This window comes from Mytilus californianus, unplaced genomic scaffold (assembly GCF_021869535.1).
Source record: "Mytilus californianus isolate M0D057914Y unplaced genomic scaffold, xbMytCali1.0.p SCAF_13, whole genome shotgun sequence".
In the NCBI taxonomy this organism is placed as follows: Eukaryota; Metazoa; Mollusca; class Bivalvia; order Mytilida; family Mytilidae; genus Mytilus; species Mytilus californianus.
In genome coordinates this window covers 27,459,112-27,483,965 of record NW_026262615.1, presented here as the reverse complement: position 1 = coordinate 27,483,965, position 24,854 = coordinate 27,459,112, and the positions used below count along the sequence as shown (strand labels likewise).

Here is a 24,854-nt window from a genome sequence, read left to right as displayed (position 1 = left end):
TTACATGTACAACCACGTTTCTGTACCAATTAAGAATGAACTAACAAACAAACTATCATCTGAATGAAAACATACAAAAACACACACACACTCAAGAAAAGAAATGGAACTAATCAATCAGACGTCAAATGTCTAGACAAATTAAAGTGAACTATTAAAACAGATCGCCCCTATTCTGTGAAATTCAAACACGTTCTAGATGAACGTGAGCACCTCAAACGATCTCCTGTCTAGACAAGTGCCAGAATTATTTAGAATTGTGTAATGATGTGAAGTCACGTATGAAAGATTCAAACAGACAGCCAATGTCTAGGCAAGCGTGGAAGAATCCAACATATAACACCCCTTATCTGGACAAGTGTGAACGAATCCAACGTAACATCCACTATCTGGACAAGTGTGAACGAATCAAACATAACATCCCTTATCTGGACAAGTGCGAACGAATCAAACATAACATCCCTTATCTGGACAAGTGCGAACGAATCAAACATAATATCCCTTATCTAGACTAGTGTGAACGAATCAAACATAACATCCCTTATCTGGACTTGTGTGAACGAATCAAACATAATATCCCTTATCTAGACTAGTGTGAACGATTCAAACATAACATCCCTTATCTGGACTTGTGTTAACGAATCAAACATAATATCCCTTATCTAGACTAGTGTGAACGAATCAAACATAACATCCCTTATCTGGACTAGGGTGAACGAATCAAACATAACATCCCTTATCTGGACTAGTGTGAACGAATCAAACATAACATCCCTTATCTAGACTAGTGTGAACGAATCAAACAGAACATCCTATATCTAGACAAGTGTGATCGAATCCAACAGACCGCATCCGAGACAAATGTAAAATTATCAAACAAACGGCCTATGTCTAGAAAAGTGTGAATGATAAAAACAGACCGTTCCGTGTGTATAGGCAAGTGTGAAAGATTCAAACAAAAAAGATCACCTCGTGTAAAAATGATTTTGAATTAAGCAAAAAGACGTTCCGCGTGTATATAGACAAACTGTAATGGATCACATTTGAAATATACAATCACACCACCGAGTGTCTAGATAAGTGTGAACGGATCATACTACCGTCCCGTGTAAAGACAAGACTTCAGTGTGAACTTATCAAACAGATGGCCAGACGGCTTACAGGTTACATGTGAAAAATGTTGGTTGCCTTCTAAACGTATTTTACCAAAATATTTTATTTGTAACAAAGTATAACATGTAATTGTTAAATCTTTGATCTCGGTTACAAAATTTTACTATAAGATAAGATAAGATAAGATAAGAATTTTATTAATCTAATCAAGAACCCATAAAGGGCATCATTTACAACAATATTAAGCACAATATGATTGGAAAAAAGAAAAACTATATCCTAATATAATACTATCATATATTGGACAGGATCAGAGCCTAACACATCATGTGTCTTACATAACATTAACAATAATTGCATAATAATTTTATATATTTTGTATCCACCTGGATCTTATTTCTAAACACTTAATTATATAATTGCCTAGGCACATAAGAGTTGGTAAATGCTCATTTGTGAACAGCCAGAAATATTTTTTATCCTTGGGTAATTCTTTAAAATTATTACAAAAACTGTTTACTTTATCCCATAATAATTTTCTCTGTTCGTTATATAAAGGACAACTTACTGTGAAATGGGTCTCATCTTCAATAGAATTTGATCCATGTGATAGGCAGTGATGACATAGACGCTGACTTCTCTCTATGTATTTTTTACTATACCTATCTTTCTCAATTTTAAGATCATGTGCACTTATTCTCAATTTACATATAGCTCTTCTTATATTAAAATCTTTAATTGATAAATAAGCCTCCTTTACGAAGTCAGTCTTGAGGTTGAAATAATTTTCTAATTTACTATTACCTTGTGATAAGGTATCAGATCTTTTGACCCCCCAAAATGTTTTAAAACTGTTACAAAGTTTACATTTTACAAATTTAATTAATCTATTGAGCTTTGTATTCAAATTTTGTATATCAAGTGATTGAAGGACATATCTCATAGATGAATACCAACAATTAATGTTTCCTGCATCTAAAATTTTATTACAAACATAAGCATCATAAAGTAACCCATCGTCCAATTTGTTAAGCCTGTGTACATATTTTACCATAGATATAATGACAGAAAAATAAAGAGGAAATCTTGCAACCTCTGATAACACTGCCAAATTTGAGGCTTTTTTATTTACACCAAGAATATATTTTAGATACCTGAAATGTGATTTTTCCAAATAATCATTTATGTAAATTAATTCAAATAGATAATCACTTTTTTTCTTGCAAGCAGCAGAGTTAATCTTAAAGGTACCCCAGATTTCACTACAATATAATAAAATTGGTTTTATTGTGTGATCATATAAATGGATTGCAGTATCAATACTTGGATTACAAGCTGACATGGATTTTTGTAGTTTAAATTTTGCCTTTAAGGACTTTTTGAATAGCTCTTCTTTCCCCTGCTGAAAAAGACCACTGGAAGTAAAGACTATCCCTAAATATTTATATCTGTTAACACATTCTATAGCCTCATTATCTAAACAAAGTGATTCCTTCAAAAATTTTCCAGGCTTGTTAAAAATTAAAACTTTTGTTTTGGACAAGTTAACATCTAGACACCAATCAATACAATAAGTTTGCAGGTTATCAAGTCGGGTTTGCAGACCCTGTTTAGTGTTTGATAATATAATAATGTCATCGGCGTACATAAGACAATCAATTCTACGCCCATTGATATAAACAGCATCTGGACTCGACTCAAATCTTGGAGGCAGATCGTTAATGAAAAGCTTAAATAAATTTGGGCTTAGAACATCCCCTTGCCTAACCCCAACTAGCGAGCTGAAAGATGGCGTTAGTACATTACCCACTTTCACCGACATTTCATTTTTTCTGTACATGTCTTTTAAAATAGTATAAAATTTTCCAGATATGTTATTTTCCAATAATTTGTATCTAATACCACAGTGTATGACCCTATCAAAAGCCTTTTTAAAGTCCACAAAGCAAGCATAAATTTTCCCCCCTTTTCTGTTAGTATATTTATCTAATATGGTTTTTAAAACAAACATATGGTCAGATGTTCTGCTCTTTTTTGAGAAACCAACCTGACATGGATGAATTATATTATTTTTATCAAGATGAATGTCAAGTCTTTTATTAAGAATACTGTTAAATAATTTTCCAATGCATGAATTAATTGCTATGCCTCTGTAATTTTCAGGTTTACTAGGACTCCCTGCTTTAAAAATTGGACATATATAAGACAATGACCATTTGCGAGGGTATGTTCCAGAGCAGAATATCAAGTTAAAAAGTTTCTGCAAAACAGGTGCAAATATACTACCCCCTGATTTTAATATCTCGTTTGGGATACCATCTAGTCCTGCAGCTTTATTATTCTTTAGTTTATTTATAGCATCCAAAATTTCTTTTAGGGTTATTTTGTAATCCAGTTCACAAAAAGTTGGATTATTTTCTAAATTTTTTACTTTCTTGTTAATTTCCTCTAATCTGTCTTTAAATTTGTCAGAGTTGAGATTTAAAGATTGAAAATATGAAAACCAGACGTTAGTTTGAATAGAATGTTCTGGACCATCCAAATTGTCTTCTTTTAATTCTTTGATGAGATTCCAATAACTCTTTGGATTATTATCCCTTAGATTATCCAGACTGTCAAGAATGTTTTGTTTAAATTTCCTTTGTTTATATTTACGTAGCTTATTATACTCCCTATAACATTTATAGTAAGACCCTTTTATAATTGGGTCCCAGGGGAATTTTGATAACAGCTCACCTTTAGAAATAAGGCTTTTACGTTTTTGTACCAGGTCTTTGTCAAACCATTTTTTGTTTTTGTATTTACGTGCAACTTTTTTCTTGGTTTTACGGAATATTAAACATTTACTGGCAGCATTATCTATTATATCAAAACATTCATTAGCTGCCTTTTCAATATAGTCCTCTGAAAGATTAAATTTTGTGTCTAAAAAATTTTTGATACTATTTCTAATAATTGGCTGGCATAAAGTATCTTGAAGTTTTTGTGTAGAGGTTTCTGACCATATATATTTTCCTGGAAATAAAATAGTATTGTCTTGCTCCTTAGCTTTATGCGAGTAACTAGCTAACAGGCCAAATGTCAGTTTACAGTGACAGTCTGACAGAGTTGATAAAAAATCAGCAACATGAAAAAATAAAGTATCTTCAATCAAGTCTTCCGACATGATAACATAGTCAACCACACTACTACCTACTGCTTTTATACAAGTGTATTTACCATAAGAATCGCCCCACATTCTTCCATTTAAAATACGTAATTTGGACGCAATACACAAGTCCAGAAGTTGTTTACCTCTTGAATCTACTTTCATATCATAACTTAATCTCTTTTCTTGAATAATATCACAACTATAATTATCATACATTGGTATATGTGTATCATTAACATCATTTATTATAAAATCTGGCTCTGACCCTGTCCTTGCATTTAAGTCCCCACACAATATAATACTACCTTGATGGCTAAAATTTATGATATCTTTTTCTATGTTTTCTAGTGTGTCATCTTCTGATTGATCAACATAAAATGAAGTAGCTGGTATAATATATGCCAAACATAGGAATATATCTGTACTTAGATTAAAATAATGTTTATCAAACTGTAACCATTGATAATCTTTACATGTATTTATCAAAATCTTGATGCCCTTGCGAACTTCATATTTGATCAAAATACCTAAGCCCCCATAGTATCTAGAGTTAGCTGATTGTGGTCTACAAATAGGGTAATAGTTAAAACCCTCAATATTGACTGTAGTGTTATAACCTACATGGGTCTCAGTTAATAGTATAACATCATATTTTCTTATCTCTTGAAGAAAAAGGGGATCTGTTATTTTATCATGATGCTTTGAAATAAGCCCACCTATGTTCCAAACACAAAATGTTATGTTGTGAAAAAAATTATTTCTCTTTTGACTGGTCATAATTGCTTTTTTAATAGTAATCTTTTAAAATTCCCTCTCACCACTGGTTAATTGTACAATAATCTTTTATTAACTTTGACAGTCAGCTTTTGGGCAGGTAATATGAATATGAAATCCTTGTAAAATAATAAAACTCTTTTCCCTCTTATAAAATAACAAACTCCTCTAACTAAAGAAAGGCAAAAATGAAATTATCTTTTTATTGTCCTATATAAATGACAATTTAAGTTTAGATAAAACAGAAAGCAAAACAAAATCTAGCTACAATTGTTTACAATATATCAAACAAAACTTAATTATAACTGGCAACTTTATCTTCTTTACTAAGAAAATCTAAATACAAATGTATCAGCATATTAAGGCTGCCCATATCCACGACCCCGACTTTGATAATTGTTATAAGTGTTATAACCGCGACCACGATATCCACCACGCCCACGATATCCACCATATCCACCACGTCCACGATATCCGCCTCTTGATCCGTTATTCAGGTTAACATTGCTGTTATAAAAAGGTCTACGTTTTGGTAGATCTAGTGCTTCATCAACTATATCCCGAATATTTGCTGCAAACACGTTTACACCTTGATCTGAAAGGTGATATTTATCATCCTCACTAAGAAATCTAGGGATTGCTCTGCCTTTATTAGCTAGGTTACTGTGATCACACAGATAAACTTTTTCGGTATCAAAGTATTCCTGCTTCAATAAAGCACTTATCAACTGACCTTTCATATTGAAGCTTTCGTTGTCAGCTCTAGGTGTTGGTGTAGATAAGATAACTTTTGAAGATGGATATAAATCACATGTTAAAGATATAATTTCCTTCATTTTGTTAACACAAATTTCTGCACTTTTTTCACGTAGCTCATTTGTTAAGGAGTGAAACGCAATTATATCAGGTGCATGCTCAATTTCTCGCAAACTTTTCTCGGTATCAGGTAAAGTGTAAGCAATTCGCTTCTCCATTGTAAACTTTGATGACAATTTAGATACATCAATTCTTTCAATATTTGACGTTCCAATTAATATAACATGTGGTTTGTCTGCATTATTTTGACGCAAGTTGCTTTGTGTAGATCGTCTAGTTCTTGATGGAACATCCTGAAAATGCGCTGCACCATCATCTCTACATGCATGTTGTTTGAGACTGTATAGCTCATCATCTTTTTCTTCTAATCTAGATTTCAGTTCATTGCATGAGCTTACTAAAGTTTTAAGTTTATCATCTTTCTCATGTATTGTAGTTTCTAATTTATTAATTTCAAACTCAAATTGCTTCTGTGATTTGCTATGGTTCACCTTTTGAAGCTCAGACTGAGATGTTTGCTGATCAAGTTTTGACTGTAACTGAAACTTGTCCAATTCTGTTGTGTGTTTAACCTGTTGTAATGACATCTTCAAATCAGAGTTTTCATGCTCAAGTGTATTTAATTTGTTGAAAAATTTCTGATCACATGCATTTGTGGAATCAGATTTGGCAACTTGAATTTTGGAAACACTTTCAAGTACTTTTGCAAGTTTATTATCATTTTCTTTAAGGTGATTTAGATATGAATCTTCCATTGTTTTCATTTTAGCTGAAAAAAGTTCAGATTGTTTTGTACAAATCTTATCTAGAGCAAGTACGAAGAAGTTTTCCATTCTCTCTAACATTTTCTCAGGTCTAAATTGTGTTACTGACCATTCATTATTTTGGTTGTTTACTTGAGGTTCACTGTTATTGTTTAAATCACCTCTGTTTTCAAATAATTGCTTTCCATGTGTTTGGTCATTATTAACTTTGTCCTCATTTGAGTCATTGTCATGTTTACCTGATTCACTGGTAACATCAGTGTTTGCCTCGTTGCCCTCTTCTACAGTGCTAGGTGTATCATGCTGGACAACCCGGTCACCATTGAACTCTTTAATTTTATTAATCAGTGCAATTAGGATGGGAAAGTCATGTTGAACAAATTTGTCTTTGGCCTTACCCTGAGTCTGAATCACCCCAGTGTTAATAAAGAATGTTATTTTGTAGAGAAGGGGGGTTTCTGAATCATGTGTATGCTTCGTTGAGATTTCAATACATATGCTTTATTACCTCCTGCATTCTTATTCCAATCAGCTGGATCGTCAAACCACCTTATGTCATGTTCAGCGGAATTACCAAGATGATCATAATACCATACATGAAGAGTTTTGATCCACAAGAGAATTCGATCAACTTTCACACGAAAGGCAACCATGTTTGCCTTGTCCTCATATAGATTTATGTCTATGGACTCATATTTAGTTCGTTTGGCCTTATCGCCTGCTGGCGTTTTTAACTTTGTAGGTATACATTCAGGAGGATATTCTGAGTAAATGCTATCCAGACTAAGGTCGTTGGACTCTTCAATTGTTTTGATAATAGTTTCAATTGTTATTTCATTGTCCGCCATTTTGTTTATGTGCGATACACGCTGATCAGTTGAACACGATATATGCAGGTTAATCAATAAAATGCTCAAGCGACACACTTACATAGGGTTAGTTCATATAATTAATATCAATTTAGCTAATTTTCATGATGTTATGCTGTCGGGAAACGTGGAAGTAGGCAGCATTTTTCTCTGCTAAATTTCCATTGCCGCTTTCTAGTCAAGGGCAGATGACTATATTAATAAGGAAACTGAATCAGTAAATCATAGAAATCGGGGATCGCGTTGCTTGGAGTCCCACGTGTACAAAACATTAGAACAGGAAAGGCAAATCATGGTATTTTAACAACTGAAAAACAGTTTAAAATTAAAATTCTCATTTCTGTCGGAGTACTTAATCTGTTCTTGATATGCGTCAACATTGTTGTAATTGCGTTTTGCACGCAATTCAGTGTACCTTCTAACCATGTGACTAGGACTGGGGAAGGTGTGTTTCAACACTTCGGTGATATCTGAATAGCAACAAATTTCAGGCCGAAAAAAATTTGATTTATTTGAGAATGTATTTCAATTTGTTTTGTACTAGTAATTGGCTGTCTTTTCTTCATGTCATTTCTATAATTTATACAAATAAAGGGAAAACGCAACTAGTCACATTGACTGTTGCTGACTGAACACTCCCCGTTGAATCATTAGTGTTTGCATAAGAATTTTCGCCTAAATTCTACTGTTGGTGCATTAAGTTACACAAACTATCTAGGTTTGTTCTTATGTTGTACAGTTACACCATTGTTCCAGGTTAGGGGAGGGTTTGCGCCAGTAAACATGTTTAGGCCCACCACATTCTTTATGTGCCTGTCCCAAGTCAGGAGCCTGTAGTTCAGTGATTGTCAATGGTTCATGTCGGTCATATTTCAGTATTTTTTTAAAACTGTTGTTATAAATTAGGCCGTTAGTTTTCTCAATTGTAATATTTTACATTTTTCATGTCGGGGCCTTTTATAGCCGACTATGCGGTATGGATTTTCTCATTGTTGAAGGCCGTACGGTTGCCTATAATTGCTTACATACATCCACGTCACTTGAACTCTGGTGGATAGTTGTCTCATTGACAATTATACCACATCTCCTTATTTTTATACCAACAATAATTTATTATCTCCCTATAGAAATTAGCCCCCTATAGAAATTAGCCCCGTAATCGTCATTATATATATTTTTTGAGTTGTAGAATTGCTGTCCCACTAATGTATACACCTCAAATCCTTTTCACAATAGACATTAGTTTCCAAAGGCTTCTTTTTAGGACATCGAATTTGAAAATCACAACAACTATCTTTGAAATCTTCTCCATTTGAACAAATAATCAGGAGCAGTGGCGGATCCGGGGGGGGGGGGGGTCCCCTTTGGGGTCCCCTTTTGCTGACGATCAATGCTTTTGAATGGGAACATATGGTTGGAACACCCCCCCCCTTTTTTTATCCCTTGTTGAGACACCCCCTTTAAAAATAACTGGATTTGCCACTGATCAGGAGTGATGCGGATTGTTTGTGGATGTTTTGGCTATTATTATACCCCATTGCGGAGGGTATAATGTTTTTGACCCGTCCGTCCTTTTCTTGTCAACGCAACTCCTCTGAAACCACACAACAGAATTTCATGAAACTTTGTAGATAATAAGGACATATATTATTTAGATGTGCATATCGACAGGAAATTATGATTCAATTTTTTTTCTAGGAATTAAGCTCCTTTTAACTTATTGGCATGACATCAATATACTACTGCAACAGTTAGTCATCGAAACTCCTTTGAAACCACACAACATACTATGAAGATGTGCATATCGACAGGAAATTATGATTCATTTTTTTTCTGGGAGTTATGCACCTTTGAACTTATCGGCCTTTTATCGGACTTTTTTGAAGCGTATCCGATATAATATAAAAATAATGAGATATGTTATGATTGCCAATAAGATAACTATCCACCAAAGTTCAAAATAAGTTGCGCCACGAAACACGTGTTGTATGCTTATACGTTCATGTATTTATACAATTCAATCAGAACTAAATATTAAAATGCAATGCAGTGTAGAATTCTTAGATGACAACGGTTGTCTTTAACTGCTTACTTCCACTTCATTTGAACTTTGGTGGATAGTTCTCATTTGCAATCATACCACATCTCCTTATTTTTATAAGGATAGGCAGTCGTCTTAGATCGGCTGATTTCGTCCCTCCATTTAACGAGAGTAGCGGATTTATACGAAGATTGTCGATTCCATGGCTAGGTTTAATTTTTCATAGTCCGACCTTCTTTCGTCGTTCATGACTGGTCGCAAGGTTTATACATCAAAGAGAGACACGACAGTTTCTATGCTAATGGGGTTAGTGTTGCTCATTCTTTAGTTTTTTGTATTGTGTTTTGTGGATTGCGGTTTTTCTGTTTATATTTTTACTTCTTGTCATAATGTTTTTTAAAATCAGGGTTTTGATAAGCATTGGTATTTTCCTTCCTTTTCACAATATAATTATGATGACTTCAAAATTTTTATGCACGCAATCTAAATCAGGACAAAATATTCAAAGAGGACTAGGGACAATAATGATAATGGTATTTTACATTTTTTTTATAAATGTTTACTTAGAAAACAAATATATCAAAACAATGAATGAAAATAAGCGTTCATGACATAAACCAGAAAAAAATGTCAATATTCAGCAGATGTATGGAAAGTTGATCTTTATTCTTTGCTGAAATAAAGAAAAAACAACATCAGTTTAAACAAAATATTCATGTTAGAAATCAGCCTGTTGGGTTTTCTTGTTTAAATTGCTTCACATTTAGGTATTTCGGTACCTGTTAGCTAAATACACGTTATGGGTTTTGCTCATTGTTAAAAGTTCGAACGGTGCATTACTTATAGTTGCCTACATCCATTTCATTTGGATTCTTGTGAAAAGTTGTCACATTCGCAATCATAACACATTTCCTTATTTTCATGCTTTATGTACACAAATGTATCGGTATACCGGAAGACCGTGCATGGACGCTTCGAAGAAGTTATTTTTCACCACTATTTTTCTGCAATACACTATATTTTTACTTAATTGACGACATTCTATATAATAATTTTATTGTATTAAGAGGTCAGGCACGTGTAAAAACATCAATGTTTGTAAAACAAAATTAGATTGTATAAGACCTTCGAATAGATAGATGATGTCGAGTCAAGTTCGCAAGACACAATATTCACCAGGAAGGCTTAAGCGTATAGGTCAAAGTTCTGGACATCACAAAGTTGTATCTACTTCTACTCAATGTCGATAGAAACTTAGTTAAAATTGACTATTACACTAGACACTAACAGCAACACATTAAAAAAAATCCGCCTTGAATGCTACAAAGACTCTTTAATATCACAGTATGTGCCTGTCCGAATTGAGGCTATCAAACATACATTTTTTTCCTGTAAGATTTGGAGATTGTTCAGTTTTTTCGTGTGTTTACAATATCGTTTTTTACAGAATTTTTCAAACATACCCATATTGTTTCCCCAGTTCTGTTATTAAAGCCGCACACCAGGTTGCTCCTGCTTCAGAAACTAATTGCAGCGCATGAGATAAAGCAAAGGAAAAACCTTGTAAATCTGCTTTTTTGAATCTGTGGACTGGATGGTCTCCATGGTTCCCACAATCAAAACCCCAGTTGCAAATTTGACCAACATGACTATACTGTCCTTGGTCTATATGACTGCACCTTAAATAACCAGTTTGAGCTATGTAGATGTCAGTTCTATCGTTAGCACACACCCAAGAGGTTGGTTCCTGGGCACTGAAAAAAATACAGAAAAAAGACATTTTGATTAAAGCTTAAAATAACTTATTTTCTGTTAAAATTGCTAAAAACAGAAAATATGTTCCAATAGAATAATTTGTACGATGTCAGTTAATCAGAATTGCACTGAAATCATAATGATATCAAAAAATGTCTAATATGCTAAACCGCTATCATACAGCACTGCGTTTATGATGGAATAGTGACATCTGCATAATTTGACTCAGATCTTAACATATTAGATTGAGGACCCACTGTTGACGAAGACAGCCACTGCAATGACCCAAGTAGTTGTCATTGTTAGTTGGTATAGTGAATAATAGGCTCATTGAAAGACAGCCCATCTCAGGTTTTCACGTCACATAAAGGCAATAACAGTTTGTTGTTGACTTGTGTTTTCGTCGTTTGCGATATCGATTTTGATTTAGAGATTATATTTTAAATGATTTGTCTGCACTTTATTTTCTTATTTCTATACGAACTTAATTACTTTACTTTTCCAAATACAATTCCAGAGGTTGAATATTCAATCCCGCAAAACAAATGTCTATCCAATGTTTCATATAACCCTTGCCAATGATTGACTTTATACAATATATGTTTAATGACGATGAGAACTTTTGTAAATGCAGTGTTGAAGATCGCATTATAAATAATAGTACATTTTGGTCTGTCAAATCATGGAAGTAGTTTACAATAGTGTATATATAAAAAGTGTCAAATTGTTCGTTGACGGAACAGAATTCGGAGAAGTGGCGGATTCAGGGATGAGGGGAGGGGTCGTACGTCCTCCATTTTGATCTGAAAAATATCATGATGTTTGCTTATAATATTAAAGAAAAATTCCACTTGCTTTCACATTTCTTTAAAAGTAAGTTCCCCTTTCGCCGGACCCTGGATCCTACCGTGATAATTAATCATAAGCAACTACAAAACCATGGTATATTACCACCCATATAAAATAACACAAAACATCATAAACTGAGTAACTTTAATTTATCAGGGGCTTATAATTGTTCCGTTCCTTAGGGTCATAGATTACAATACCAATAAAAAAAAATTCAAAAACAGGGGCGAATGCAGGATCCGGTGAAAAGGAAGAGGGAGTAATTGTAAAAAATGGTAAAAGCTCCGATCGATTTTTTTTTTTATTTTTTTTTTTCGACGAATCTAAGTAAAAGATGTGTAAGCCTTATATATATATATGCTCCCCTGAATTCTTCATTGTATAAAAGAGAAACTTTGTATAACGCTCTGAGATACAACAGAAGTACAACTGATACAAACAAAAATTAATCAAACAATTGATTTGTGCTTAAAATTAGTAAATGAACATACCCCTTGCATCCGCTAATCGGACACTTAAAATTTGACAGCTGGTACCAATCCACACTCATCTTCTTTAGTAGAGATTGTTTAATCAAAGTCTTTTAACGATCTATTTCAAATGTACTAACGTACGTAAAACACCTATTCTAAATATAGCATTTTTCTTTTAATTTACTCGAATCAATTTAAAGTTCAGAGAAATATGAATACCCGAATTACTATAATTAACTATTACGGATAGACATTAAGGAGTTAAACGAAGCGCATATAATTTGAGGCATTTGTGTTTACTGAATATGATACAAAAGAATTTCGTTTCTTATGATTAATTATATAAATTTAATATGTGCATAAAAACTGTTTGAATGAATGCTGTTTATTTTTTTTCAAGGGTGAGGGAGGGGGGTGGGGGCTTAAAATTATTTTGTATATTTTTTTCATTATCTACTTCTTTCCTATATAAAAATAAGGAGATGTGGGATAATTGACAAGAAACAAATATCCACCAGGCTCCAAATGACATGGATGTAAGCAATTATAGGTCACTTACCGTACGTACGGCCTAATGAGAAAAAAACATACCGTATGGTCAGCAATAAAAAGCCTCGACATGAAAATTGTGAAACAATTCAAACGAACAACTAACGGCCTAATTTTTAATAATACAATTAATGAAAAACAAATATGACATACATGAATCAATGATAACCACAGAACTATAAGCTCCTGACTTTGGACAGGTACACAAAAAAATGAGGCAGGGTTGAACATGTTTGTAAGCGCTCAATCCTCCCCTTACCTGGAACAGTGTAAAAATTAGTTGCAAATAGCCTAACTCAAAAGATCACAAAATACAACTAATTTAACATAAAAAATAGAAACAAACAAAGCACCGCAGTTACTGAAAGCTAGTTCAAAGCCAATTACAACTAATAAATAAATCATGTTATCCCAGATTAAAGTATCAATCAGTACACATCCAACGGATTTTTTGAAAAATCATAAACAGTCAGAGAAACGCATACACTTGTGCAATTCCAAACTATAAGTAAACAGTGTCAATATAATGTAGGGTCATGAGTACTCATAATTGTACATATGTAGCAATACATATTTATTTATGTTTGATTTTTTTAAATCAATCAATGTTAGTAACGATAAAACTATAAATAACTAAAGGATTTTACTATGCTTTTCAATTGATAACCTTTAAATAATAAATTTATTCATAGGATCAATTAGTTTTCATAGATCGGACCTTAATCTTTGGGCTGTAAAAAATATCCCGTTATACATTTTTTGTAAAACAACTTATCTTCGTTGCAATAGATGAAACAGTGTATTCAAGTTGATTTTACTTTCTCCAACTCTAGAACTATCTAAAGCATCGACATTCCGTTTCGGCAATCTAATTAAAATATGGTTCTCTGATTTCGTTATACTCATATGACTTATAAATAATAATAATTTATTTTATTAAAGTGTCACATACTTGTCTACAGATTTTTATACAGGTTATATAAAATACATTGCATAACAATAAAATAAGACAAATACCCAGCCTAGACAGGCTTATGAGACACTATATATACAAATATATAACTATTTAACAAAAACAAATTGTAAAACGTAGAAAAATGTTTAAAATTATCCGAATTTTACACAATTTTTTCATTAATTAAATAAAAAAAAAAAAAAAAAATAACTTAAAATAGGAATGACACAATTAAGTATGACGTACATTAGTAAAAAATAAATGATATGTGATAAAAAAAAAAAATATGTTTTAAGGGGTTATATAAACAGATTGCGAAGAATAAATTGAAATAATCTTGGTTTTTTTTTTTTTTTTAATTATTTTTTAAAGCCTCTCAGTAAAATATATATATACGAGCACGCGAGTTAATATGGATCAGATTTTAATCAGATTGCCCGTTTCGGTTCAGTAAAAAACAAGTTTCATAACAATTAACTAGTTCACGACTTTATAATATGGTTAACAGATTATTTGTTTGACATTAAACATCCATAATTGCTCATAAATCCAGTTAAGGACACGCAACCAAATTAAGGAATTGATACAGTCATTGACAAAATAAGCAACTACGACTAGCACGCATGCTATGTCCGTTTTGTGCATATTGAAAATGTTAAAAATAGAATGGAATCTTATAAGAAAGTACAAATGTAGTAAAATGGCTTTATAGAATAACATGTATCAGTGTCTTAAATATGACTATTAAAAAGTCTATAAATCTTACTATCTTTTATCATTCTTAACAACAGTGTAAAGTTTTGAGGAAATCAATCCACGCACAACGGAGAAAATGTTAAATTTTTGATGAATAAAATCCCATAACTCAAATGTATTGACAAAATGGAAAATCATGTAAACGGAGAAGAAAATTACTTTGATGAATTCTAGACCTGTGATAAATTTTCAGGAATAAGTATTGCATCAAAGTTTAGTTATTGTACAACATTTGAGAAAATGCCCAATTTTTCTTGAATAAGTCCCATAGCTCTAAAATTACAAATAATAAATCGTCAAAATTGAAATGGTGTTTTTTTCCGTCAAACCTAATGTTGTGTTAAATTTCATGAGAATTGGTTACAAGTTTGAGTTATCGCACGAAGTGTTGCCATCCGGACGACGGACCAACGTACAACGTATCTTTTTCTGTATGTATTCTTCACCTCAAATATGGGAAATCGAAGAAATCCTCATTTAACCCATAACCTACCTAAAATCACACAATACTGCACACTCAACTTAAAATAATAATATTTACAGTTAAACATAGATGTTGAAATTCATCAGTCTTGTCAGTCTAGGGAAAATTTTGACAAGAACCAGAAAAATAGTCAGGAGTATTTCAAACTTTACACAACTACAGAATACATGTGTAGGATGCATAGGACACAGGGACTGACAAATACATAATACATCTCAACAACTCTGTTTATAAATGGGGGAAAAAAAAAAAAAAAGAGAAAAAGGAAAAATAAGAAAAATGCACCTATTCAAAGCTGACACTACATTGCCAAATAGAATATTTACAGCCGTAAATTACACAGAATTATATTATTATCTCTATACCTTTGTAATTTGGTTTGTGAGAATAAAGATATATAACAAGTTAATTAGTTTGTATCAATCTACTTAAAATCTGATCATTTAATTGCCAACTATCTGATATATGTTCAGCATCAAGCCAAGAACGGGGACAATTATAAAGGATAATTCTGGTTAATAGGACAGCAAAGGAAGATTTTTATTTTAATAGTATATGATTTTGCTATTAATTTTCAAGACTCTACCTTTGATTCTTGATTTATTATACTTTTGTTAGATACAGACAAAAGTTACACCATATTTGATAATGTTAAACTCTATTATGATTACTCGTATGATGAGACGTTTAAAATACGTGAACCTGGGAGATACCATGCAGTGCTTTTGAAAAATAAGAGATTGGACAATGTGGATAGAATGCTTTTCGTAAGTTTAGGCAATGGAAAATAGTTCAATCAGTACATTATTATTTTCAGTATAGTTTAAAACAAAAGAGAAAAAAATGTTTCAAGACGGTTTACAAAATCATTTTTTTTAATTTAGTGTATAATGATTTAATTTACTCGAACATGCATTTATGAAGACAATGAAATACTTAGGATAAACTTGTTGTAACTTATTTATTGAAAGTTAAAATAACAAAATCGCCTATCTCTTTTGGCACAGTTTTTGATTTTTTTATGCTTTAAAATTCATTTTACTGAGAAATTTAAAAGGAAGTTATTGGTTAGGCCAATTAGAATACAAAACAAAAATATATATTCGAAATTCTATTGATTTATACGGATAATTGAATCCGAGTTTGTTGGAATACGGTATTTCATAAATGTTTGTAATGCTAGTTTAAATATCTATATTAAGATCACTTCCTCTCACATTTCTCAATAACTAGGAGTTTAATAGGTCTACAGATCAATAAGTGATATACTTTTTCTCGTTTTATTGGAGCCATACTTACAATGGATTAAAAACTACTTTCAATAATGCTATATTATTTGACATCCTTGTTTCCTTTATTTCACTTAGTATAAGGATTACTTATTTCACTGTAACAAGATCTAACAGAATTGCATGGTCACATTTTAATTAATTCATTTACATTGCATAAGCTTCAAATGAATTTGAACCCCCCCCCCCCCCCCCCCCACCCCCACCCCAACCGCAATCAACAAAAAACCCACCCCACACACGCTCTTATTTTAATATGTGCATAAAAAGTAGACATACACTTTTTTTTTTATTTTGAAAATCACTAAATATCTATAATAAGAACTCAAATGCCCGACATGCAGAAATCCCCCTTTTTGGATAAAGTTTTCATAATTGTCTTCTATCTTATAAGAGAAGGGGGAAGATACCGATGGGAAATTCTGACTCATAAGTCGAAAGTAAACTGACAACGCCATGGCAAAAAACTAAAAAGACCAAAAAGACAAACAACAGTATACAAAACGCAACATAGAAGACTAAAGACTGAGCAACACGAACCCCATCAAAAACCGGGGGTGATCTCAGGTGCTTCGGAAAGGTAAGCAGATACTGCTCCGCATGTGGCACCCGTATCTGTTTTCAAATCATCTTATGTTCAGTGCAATGAAATGAAGTACTAGTAGTCCATTTAAGTTACTTTTAACTTTAGGTAGTGCCTCGATGGTCTCGTGGAAGCGTGAACACCTTGAGTCTGGGAGGAATGGTTTAAACTCCATTCAAGTATATTCATCTTTTTCGCCTCTTAATAAGCATTAAGAATAAGCCCTATAGTTAAAATAATATATCTGAGGAGGTTTAAATATCTTCTTGAGAACGGTACCCTGTGCGGTACTACGTCCTCTAACCGTGTCGGTCCAGTACAAAGCAATGTTCATATCCCTAAGTTATCAATTTGTTCTCGACTTAAGTATGATAGAACGACCATTTTAGTATCCGAAAATACAGCTCCGTAAACTGAGATGGAATAATGCTCGGGTAAATTGAAAGTAAATAGAACTCAAATAGGTCAAGAAAACAGAAAGTTGATATAGCTCCGGTAACTTGAATATAAATATAGCCCCGGAAAAATTGAGAGTAAATATAGCCCCGATAATCTGAGAGTAAATATAAATCCGATAAACTAAAAATACATATTGGTCCGATAAACTGGGTATAAATATAGCTCCGATAAACTGAGAGTAGATATAGCTTAAATTGAGAGTTTAGAATAGCTCCGCTAAAGTGAGTATTACTATAGCCCCGCTAAACTGGGAGTAAATATAACTCCGGTAAACTGAGTATTATTATGGCCCCGCTAAACTGAGTATTATTATAGCCCCGCTGAACTGAGAGTAAATATAATTCCGATAAACTGAGTATTACTATAGCTCCGAAAATACAGAAAAAATCAACAGTTACCAATTCTTGCTGATGACTATAGATCCTGTAAAAAAGGCGAAGATACCAGAACTCATAAGCCGAAGAGAAACTGACAACGTCATGGCAAAAATCTAAAGATGACAAAAAGAAAAACAACAAGATTTCCCTCAAGCAATAGCTGATGTCACCCCGGTCTGGCAATTGGCACCAAACGACAAGCCATTTTAAAAATTTCAAATAGTGAATGCACATATATGCATGATGATGACAACACATGTTTCTGTAAATGTTCAGTAAGTTTTGAGCATCTTTTAATTTTCCCAATTTTCAATATACAACAGTAACGGCGGCCATTTTGGAGATTCCAAAGTCAATAAGTAACTCCACACATGCAAATAATCATTTCTGTAAATTTTCATAAAGGTTACAGCATTTCGAAAGTTTTGGACATTTTTGCTGTTTCCATGGTAACGGTGACCATTTCCAAAATTCCAAAGACAGATACCACATTTATTGACACATGAAAGGGAACATACCATTACAATTTCACAGGGTTTGGCCTACTATGTTCTGTGAGAAAATTCTACTTTAATGTTTTTCCCAGAGGAATCCATGGTAAACATTTTACCTGTTTCCATGACAATAGCATCCATTTAAGAAATTCCAAAGATGGATTGCACATCTACTTATGACATGTAACATAACCACAAAGTTTGATTAAATTTGGGACATTTTTAATTTTTTCGAATTTTTGCTGTTTCCATGACAATAGTAGCAATTTTTGGATTTCCAAAGTCAGGTGCACAACTTCACATGTTGGTTAACTTTATGATATAGTTCCATCAGAATTGGTTCATTCATCTTCGAGAATTAGCTCGGACAAAAGTTGTGGAAGAAAAATAGAAATAAGAAAAACTTGGACTTTTTATTTTCGATTGTCCCCCTTGCAATCTTTTCTATTATCAGATATTCACAAACAACATTGACAAGGACAGAGGAAGCGAAAGAATAGGAAGTGAACAATATAGAAAAATTGTTTGTAACGAATCATATTTATGAGTTGCCCATCTGACCAAAGTTTCAAACGGATTTTAAAAATAGGACTTGTTAGTCCATTTACAAGTCAACAGATGTCTTTTAGATGAAGACACATATTAAATGTATCATCATTTTAAATTAAGAACAACTGCTCTGATTCCTTGTCCGGATCTAACTATACTTTATGTTCTGTTTGTTTGTATCAGATTTACAACGTTTGTATTAGATTTTAGATTTTCTAATATTTTTTTTCCTAGAGCATTACTGAGGACACATTTATTGTCGAAATGTGTATCTGGTGCAGTAAAATTTGTATTATAAATATTATCACTTAAGACTTAGGACATCATCAATCAAATATGAAATGAAACAACAGGCTTTTGGTATAGTACTTTTTTCTCTTCGTTTTAAAAATTGATATAAATTCTGCTTCACAAATTAGATTTTCGTCAAATTTATGTAATTATAAGAAAATGTATAAGAAAATTAAATTGAAGCCAAAAAATTCTATTGGAAAAGTTATATCTTGTCTTTTGGAAACAAATTAATTTGTTTTTTTATGTTAAAGACGTCCTTCGATGCAAAATTTATACGACAAAAGCATGTAAAACTTATAATAAATTTACATTTGTATCAAAATGACATTAACAGCAATCTATAACGCTGAATATAATTTCCTTTTTATGGAGGTATGTATATTTGTTGAAACATGTTTTAATATAAAAATAGGAAGATGTGGTATAATTGCCAATGAGACAACTTTCCACAAGAGACAAAATGACACAGAAATTAACAACTATAGGTCAGCTATAAAAGGCACCGAAATGACAAATACATATTGGACTATTCAAATTCCAGTATGACAAGTAAACTTAAGATTTTGTCCCTGTGAGTGAAAGATAGATAGGCATAATTAGCCCTTTCTCTTTAAGCTGCCTTGTCTATATAATCATCGCGACAAGCATTTATAAGTAGAGGAAGCCGAAATTTCCGAAGAGAACCACCTATCTCGGCTGGAAAACTGCAAGGCTCGAGTTCTCAACCTCAAACCTTGACAGGCCACTGAGGCCCATCCTTTGATTTGTACTGTATATTGATTTTGTTAGATTTAGAAAATATGTGTTTAAGTCCGTTAATAGACCCATCTCCTGTGGTTACACATTTTCAAAGGTAACGGACGGAATCTTGAAGAAAAAACGTACAAAAAAGATTGAAAGAAAACAAATCAAATCAAATCAATTATTGGTTTAAAATCAAAATATGTAATAAATAGGAGATTTTTGTGCTTTGAATCAGTCAAGAAACATAGGCTAGGAAATTGTGGACAGATAGGCTTCATGCCGGGGTTCAGCGAAGAAAAATGTAGCACATCATATGAAATACTATTCAAATCGATGTACCCCTCCTCCCCCCTAAAGAATAAATGACAAAAAATAAAAACAAAAATGAAACAACTCATTGGCACTCATACCACATCTTCTTATATCTATAAACAAAAACAAAAAAAACAAATAACAAAATCAAACAAAACATACACAAATCGGGAACACTTGTAAGACTTCAATGTTCGATCATGCATTGGTGTCATTTGTTTCTAAAACGGCGTTTGACAATTTCACACATATTAAATTATGGTTACGACTTATTAGATTAGGTGTAACTGGTAAACTATTAAATGTATTAAAATCTATGTATTCAAAACTTAAATGTTGTGTAAAATTTGATGGTAGTTTCTCAAATTTCTTTAATAGGAATGTTGGTTTAATGCAGGGGGAATCATTATCCCTATTTTTATATTCATTATACGTAAATGACATGGAAATAGAGCTTATTAGTCAAGGATGTCAACCTTATGAGTTAAAAATGTTGAACTTGTATTTACTTATGTATGCAGATGACACAGTATTGTTCAGCGAAAATATTGAAGATTTACAAAAGATGATTAATTGTTTAAATGTCTATTCTAATAAGTACAATTTATTTATTAATTGTTTAAAAACAAAAATTGTTGTATTCAGAAACAGAGGTCAAGTTAAAGCAAATGAGAGATGGTATTTAAATGGAAATTCAATAGATATGTGTGATGAATTTGTATATCTGGGTATTTTATTTAGATATAATGGTTATTTTACATATACCCAAAAATCATTAGCAAACCAAGGTCGTAAAGCATTATTTAGTTTGTATAGTAAATTGCAGGATGACTGTTTTAATTTTGAAACTATGCTGTCATTGTTTGACACGTATGTAGCAAGTATTTTGAATTATAGTTGTGAAGTTTGGGGAAATCACAAATGTGATGATATCGAACAAGTTCAAATGAAATTCTTAAAACGTATATTAAAGGTGAAAGCATCTACTGTTAATTATATGGTTTATTGTGAGTTGGGACGATACCCTATGTTTATAGAAAGATATTGTCGAATGTTAAAATATTGGTTTAGTTATTATGTACTGATAACTGTATTCTTAAATGCTGTTATGAAGAAATGCTCGAGAGATGTAATAAAAAACCAAACGACAAATATAACTGGGCCTGTCGAATTAGAGACATATTATACATGTATGGGTTCAAGGATGTATGGTTACATCAGGGTGTTAAAAATGTGGATTTGTTTTTAATTGAATTTAAAGATAGAGTAAAGGGTAGCTTTCATAGTGAAATGAACTCATTTTTTGAAGATTCGCCAAAATGTACGTTGTATAGATATGTATTTGACCCCAACATGTTATAATTTTATTTAGATCATGCTGTAAATTATATTTATAAACCATTTATTTGTAAATACCGCGTATCTGCTCACTGTTTGAATATAGAAACTGGTCGATTTTATGATATTGAGAGACATCTGAGACTTTGTAATATGTGTGATAAACAAGTAACTGAAGATGAATATCATTTTATTTTAGTATGTGAAAAGTATAATGAACTTCGAAAGAAATTTATCAAACCATATTATTGGAGAAAACCTTCGAATTTTAAACTCGTACAACTGCTATCTGTTCATAATGTAAAGGAATATAACAATTTAGGGAAGTTTTTATTTCTGGCCGAGAAGGCAAGTAATTAAATTCATTTATAAATGCTTAATATGTGTTATATTTTATCATACTCTGCTGTACTGTTATATGGGTATACTTACTTCTATGATTATTTGACGAATTGTTTAAATGTAAATATATTTCACTGATGTTATTGAATATTTGTAATATTTATATTCTATAAGTTGTATTGCTTACGAATAAAAGATTATTATTCTCAGTGAAGGATATTCAGATTTTGTTTGTATCTAGATATCAGTCAATAATTTTTTTTCAAAAAATGCTTCGACTAAATTATTATAGTTTTTTTGTTTTTTTTTTTAGAGAAGAACATTCTCGGAACTCGGTTAACACAGATTGTTAACCCTTTTGGATAAATGTGAACTTAATCGTATACTTAGAAATTTGAAAGGAAGTTTTATTTTAAGCCAATCAAAATACCGCATTAATAATAAAGAAACAAATTACTCATTACCAATACAATAACATTTGGCTACGAATGATTATGTGTTAGTTGGAAAATGTAATTTTTCAAATAAGTGGAATATTCGTTTTAATATTCATATCAAGACATATCCTTCTTTAGGTTATTAACTATTTACATTTTGCGCGGTTTATATATAGCCCTCTAAATGATTAAATGTTATACTCTATTTCGTTTGATTAAAATGCTATAATATCACGACTCCTTTATTTATTTCACAAAGGATAATCATTACAAGTAACATTGTAATATTTTTTTCGATATATTACATGTAGCTGGAAACCGAAATATTTGTTAAACAAAACCTAAACGACGAAGAGTTGATAAAACCGAAAATGAAAAACCAGTTAAACCTTGACAAGGTATCAAAGCTTTACACAAGAGATATACATTCCTTATTTAAAAAAAAATATAAAAAAACCAATATCCATGTTTTCATTCCAGCTAGCACTCAGCTATGTAACTTTCGACCAAGTAGTATATTATTCCAATTAAACAGTACCATTGTTTTCTGCGCTTTCGACAAATAGTATATCTTCAGTGATGCTCGATGTTGTTGTCAATTCAATTTGTACATAGCAAAGAAAGAAAGAGATTAGAGATTTACGTCAAAGAGACAACACACATTTGCCAATTTTTTAATCGCCCAAAGTCTAACAAATTGTAAATAATTCCAACAGAGACTGTCAAAGTTAACCACTTTTTTTGCGCCTGTCCCAAGTCAGGAGCCTCTAGCCTTTGTCAGTCTTGTATTATTTTTAATTTTAGTTTCTTGTGTACAATTTGGAGTTTAGTATGGCGTTCATTATCACTGAACTAGTATATATATTTGTTTAGGGGCCAGCTGAAGGACGCCTCCGGGTGCGGGAATTTCTCGCTGCATTGAAGACCTGTTGGTGACCTTCTGCTGCTGTCTGTTCTATGGTCGGGTTGTTGTCTCTTTGGCACATTCCCCATTTCCATTCTCAATTTTATCATCAGCATTTCTTTTACTTTAGAGAATGCATTGTCTGTTACAATGTTAAATGCTTGAACATCGTATTTGTTGTTGAGAGTTTTCGATTCATTTTACTTAAATGTATTAAAACAGGTTTTCGTTCGAATTATTTGGTTTGCTATAAAGATAAAACAGAAATTTTATAATAAATTTATTAGATTTTATGGCCGCTTTTATGACCATTTGATAATCTGGGGTGGGGATTGATAATACATTTTCATCTGTTTCTACGCATGCTTATTTTTTACCGCATTGCCACGCTGAAATTTATTTTCACTTTTGTACACATTTGTTTCCTGCATTTTGTGTTACAGAATATTCATATCCACCAAGACTGTCTCGTGCACATCCAGGCTCCTTTACAATTACCGCCTCGGTGGTCTCGTGGTAGTGTGTTCGCCTCGAGTGCGGGAGGTCGTGGGTTCGAACCCCATCCGTGTCAATTAAACCAAAGACTTTAATATTGGTATTTGCTGCTTCTCCGCTAAGCACGCTGCATTTTAAAAGGTGTAAAAGCAAAGACTAGTCGGCTCGGAGTCAGAGTAATGTGTCCGCGTAAGGTGACATGTCTTCCTGCGGACTGTTAGCTTGTGAACTAGCACGTTACAAATCTGGCTCAGTGTGTCGGTCTAGTACAAAGCAGGGTTAATATTCATATTACATTAACATGATCTCCTCTTGAAAATGCATATCAATTTGCCACTGGATGTTTAACAGCCATTCATCATCATCCTTTACAAAACAGAGGCGTTAAGAAATAAACAAAAAAAAAACAAAAAACAAAAAAACCAGTCGCACATGCACACAATTGAAAATACAGTCGTAATTACGTAGAATAATACCTACTAAACAAGCAGTGGATTTTACAATGAAAGAAAAGCCTAACACACTTAAACAAAGCACGAAAAAGACTCCCAGAGTTGAACAATGCTACGGTCTTCTCCAATGTGAGTTGGCTATTATTTGTAGGTCCCCTTCCGTCATATAGCTCTTCAAGTGAACCGATATTTGTTGTAAACTTCCTTGGCTTTCAAATTTTTGGCTTTGAGCTTTCTTAATGACTGTAAATCCGGAAAAGTGTTTAGGACACATACACTTTATATAAAGCTTTTTTTTCGTTTTGTTTTTAAATATCTATACCATATGTTAATTCTAAATAAACCCTAGTCTGCGAAAAGTCCGGCATTTACAAAAACTTTCTACAAGTTGTTGAAATATATTTTCATTCGTTCACAATTTGATTAGTAAATATTG

At 32.4% G+C, this 24,854-nt stretch overlaps 1 protein-coding gene across 1 annotated transcript; it reads right to left on the bottom strand.

Annotated features, from left to right (window-relative positions):
- Window positions 1-10,062: 10,062 nt before the first annotated feature.
- LOC127723797 (uncharacterized) lies at window positions 10,063-12,718 on the bottom strand. Its single transcript, XM_052230535.1, has 3 exons — window positions 12,624-12,718; window positions 10,992-11,282; window positions 10,063-10,201 (listed from the first exon to the last, which is right to left on the bottom strand). Exons 1-3 carry the CDS (start codon window positions 12,680-12,682, stop codon window positions 10,192-10,194), a joined length of 360 nt encoding a protein of 119 aa, XP_052086495.1. The 5' UTR covers window positions 12,683-12,718; the 3' UTR covers window positions 10,063-10,191.
- Window positions 12,719-24,854: the final 12,136 nt, after the last annotated feature.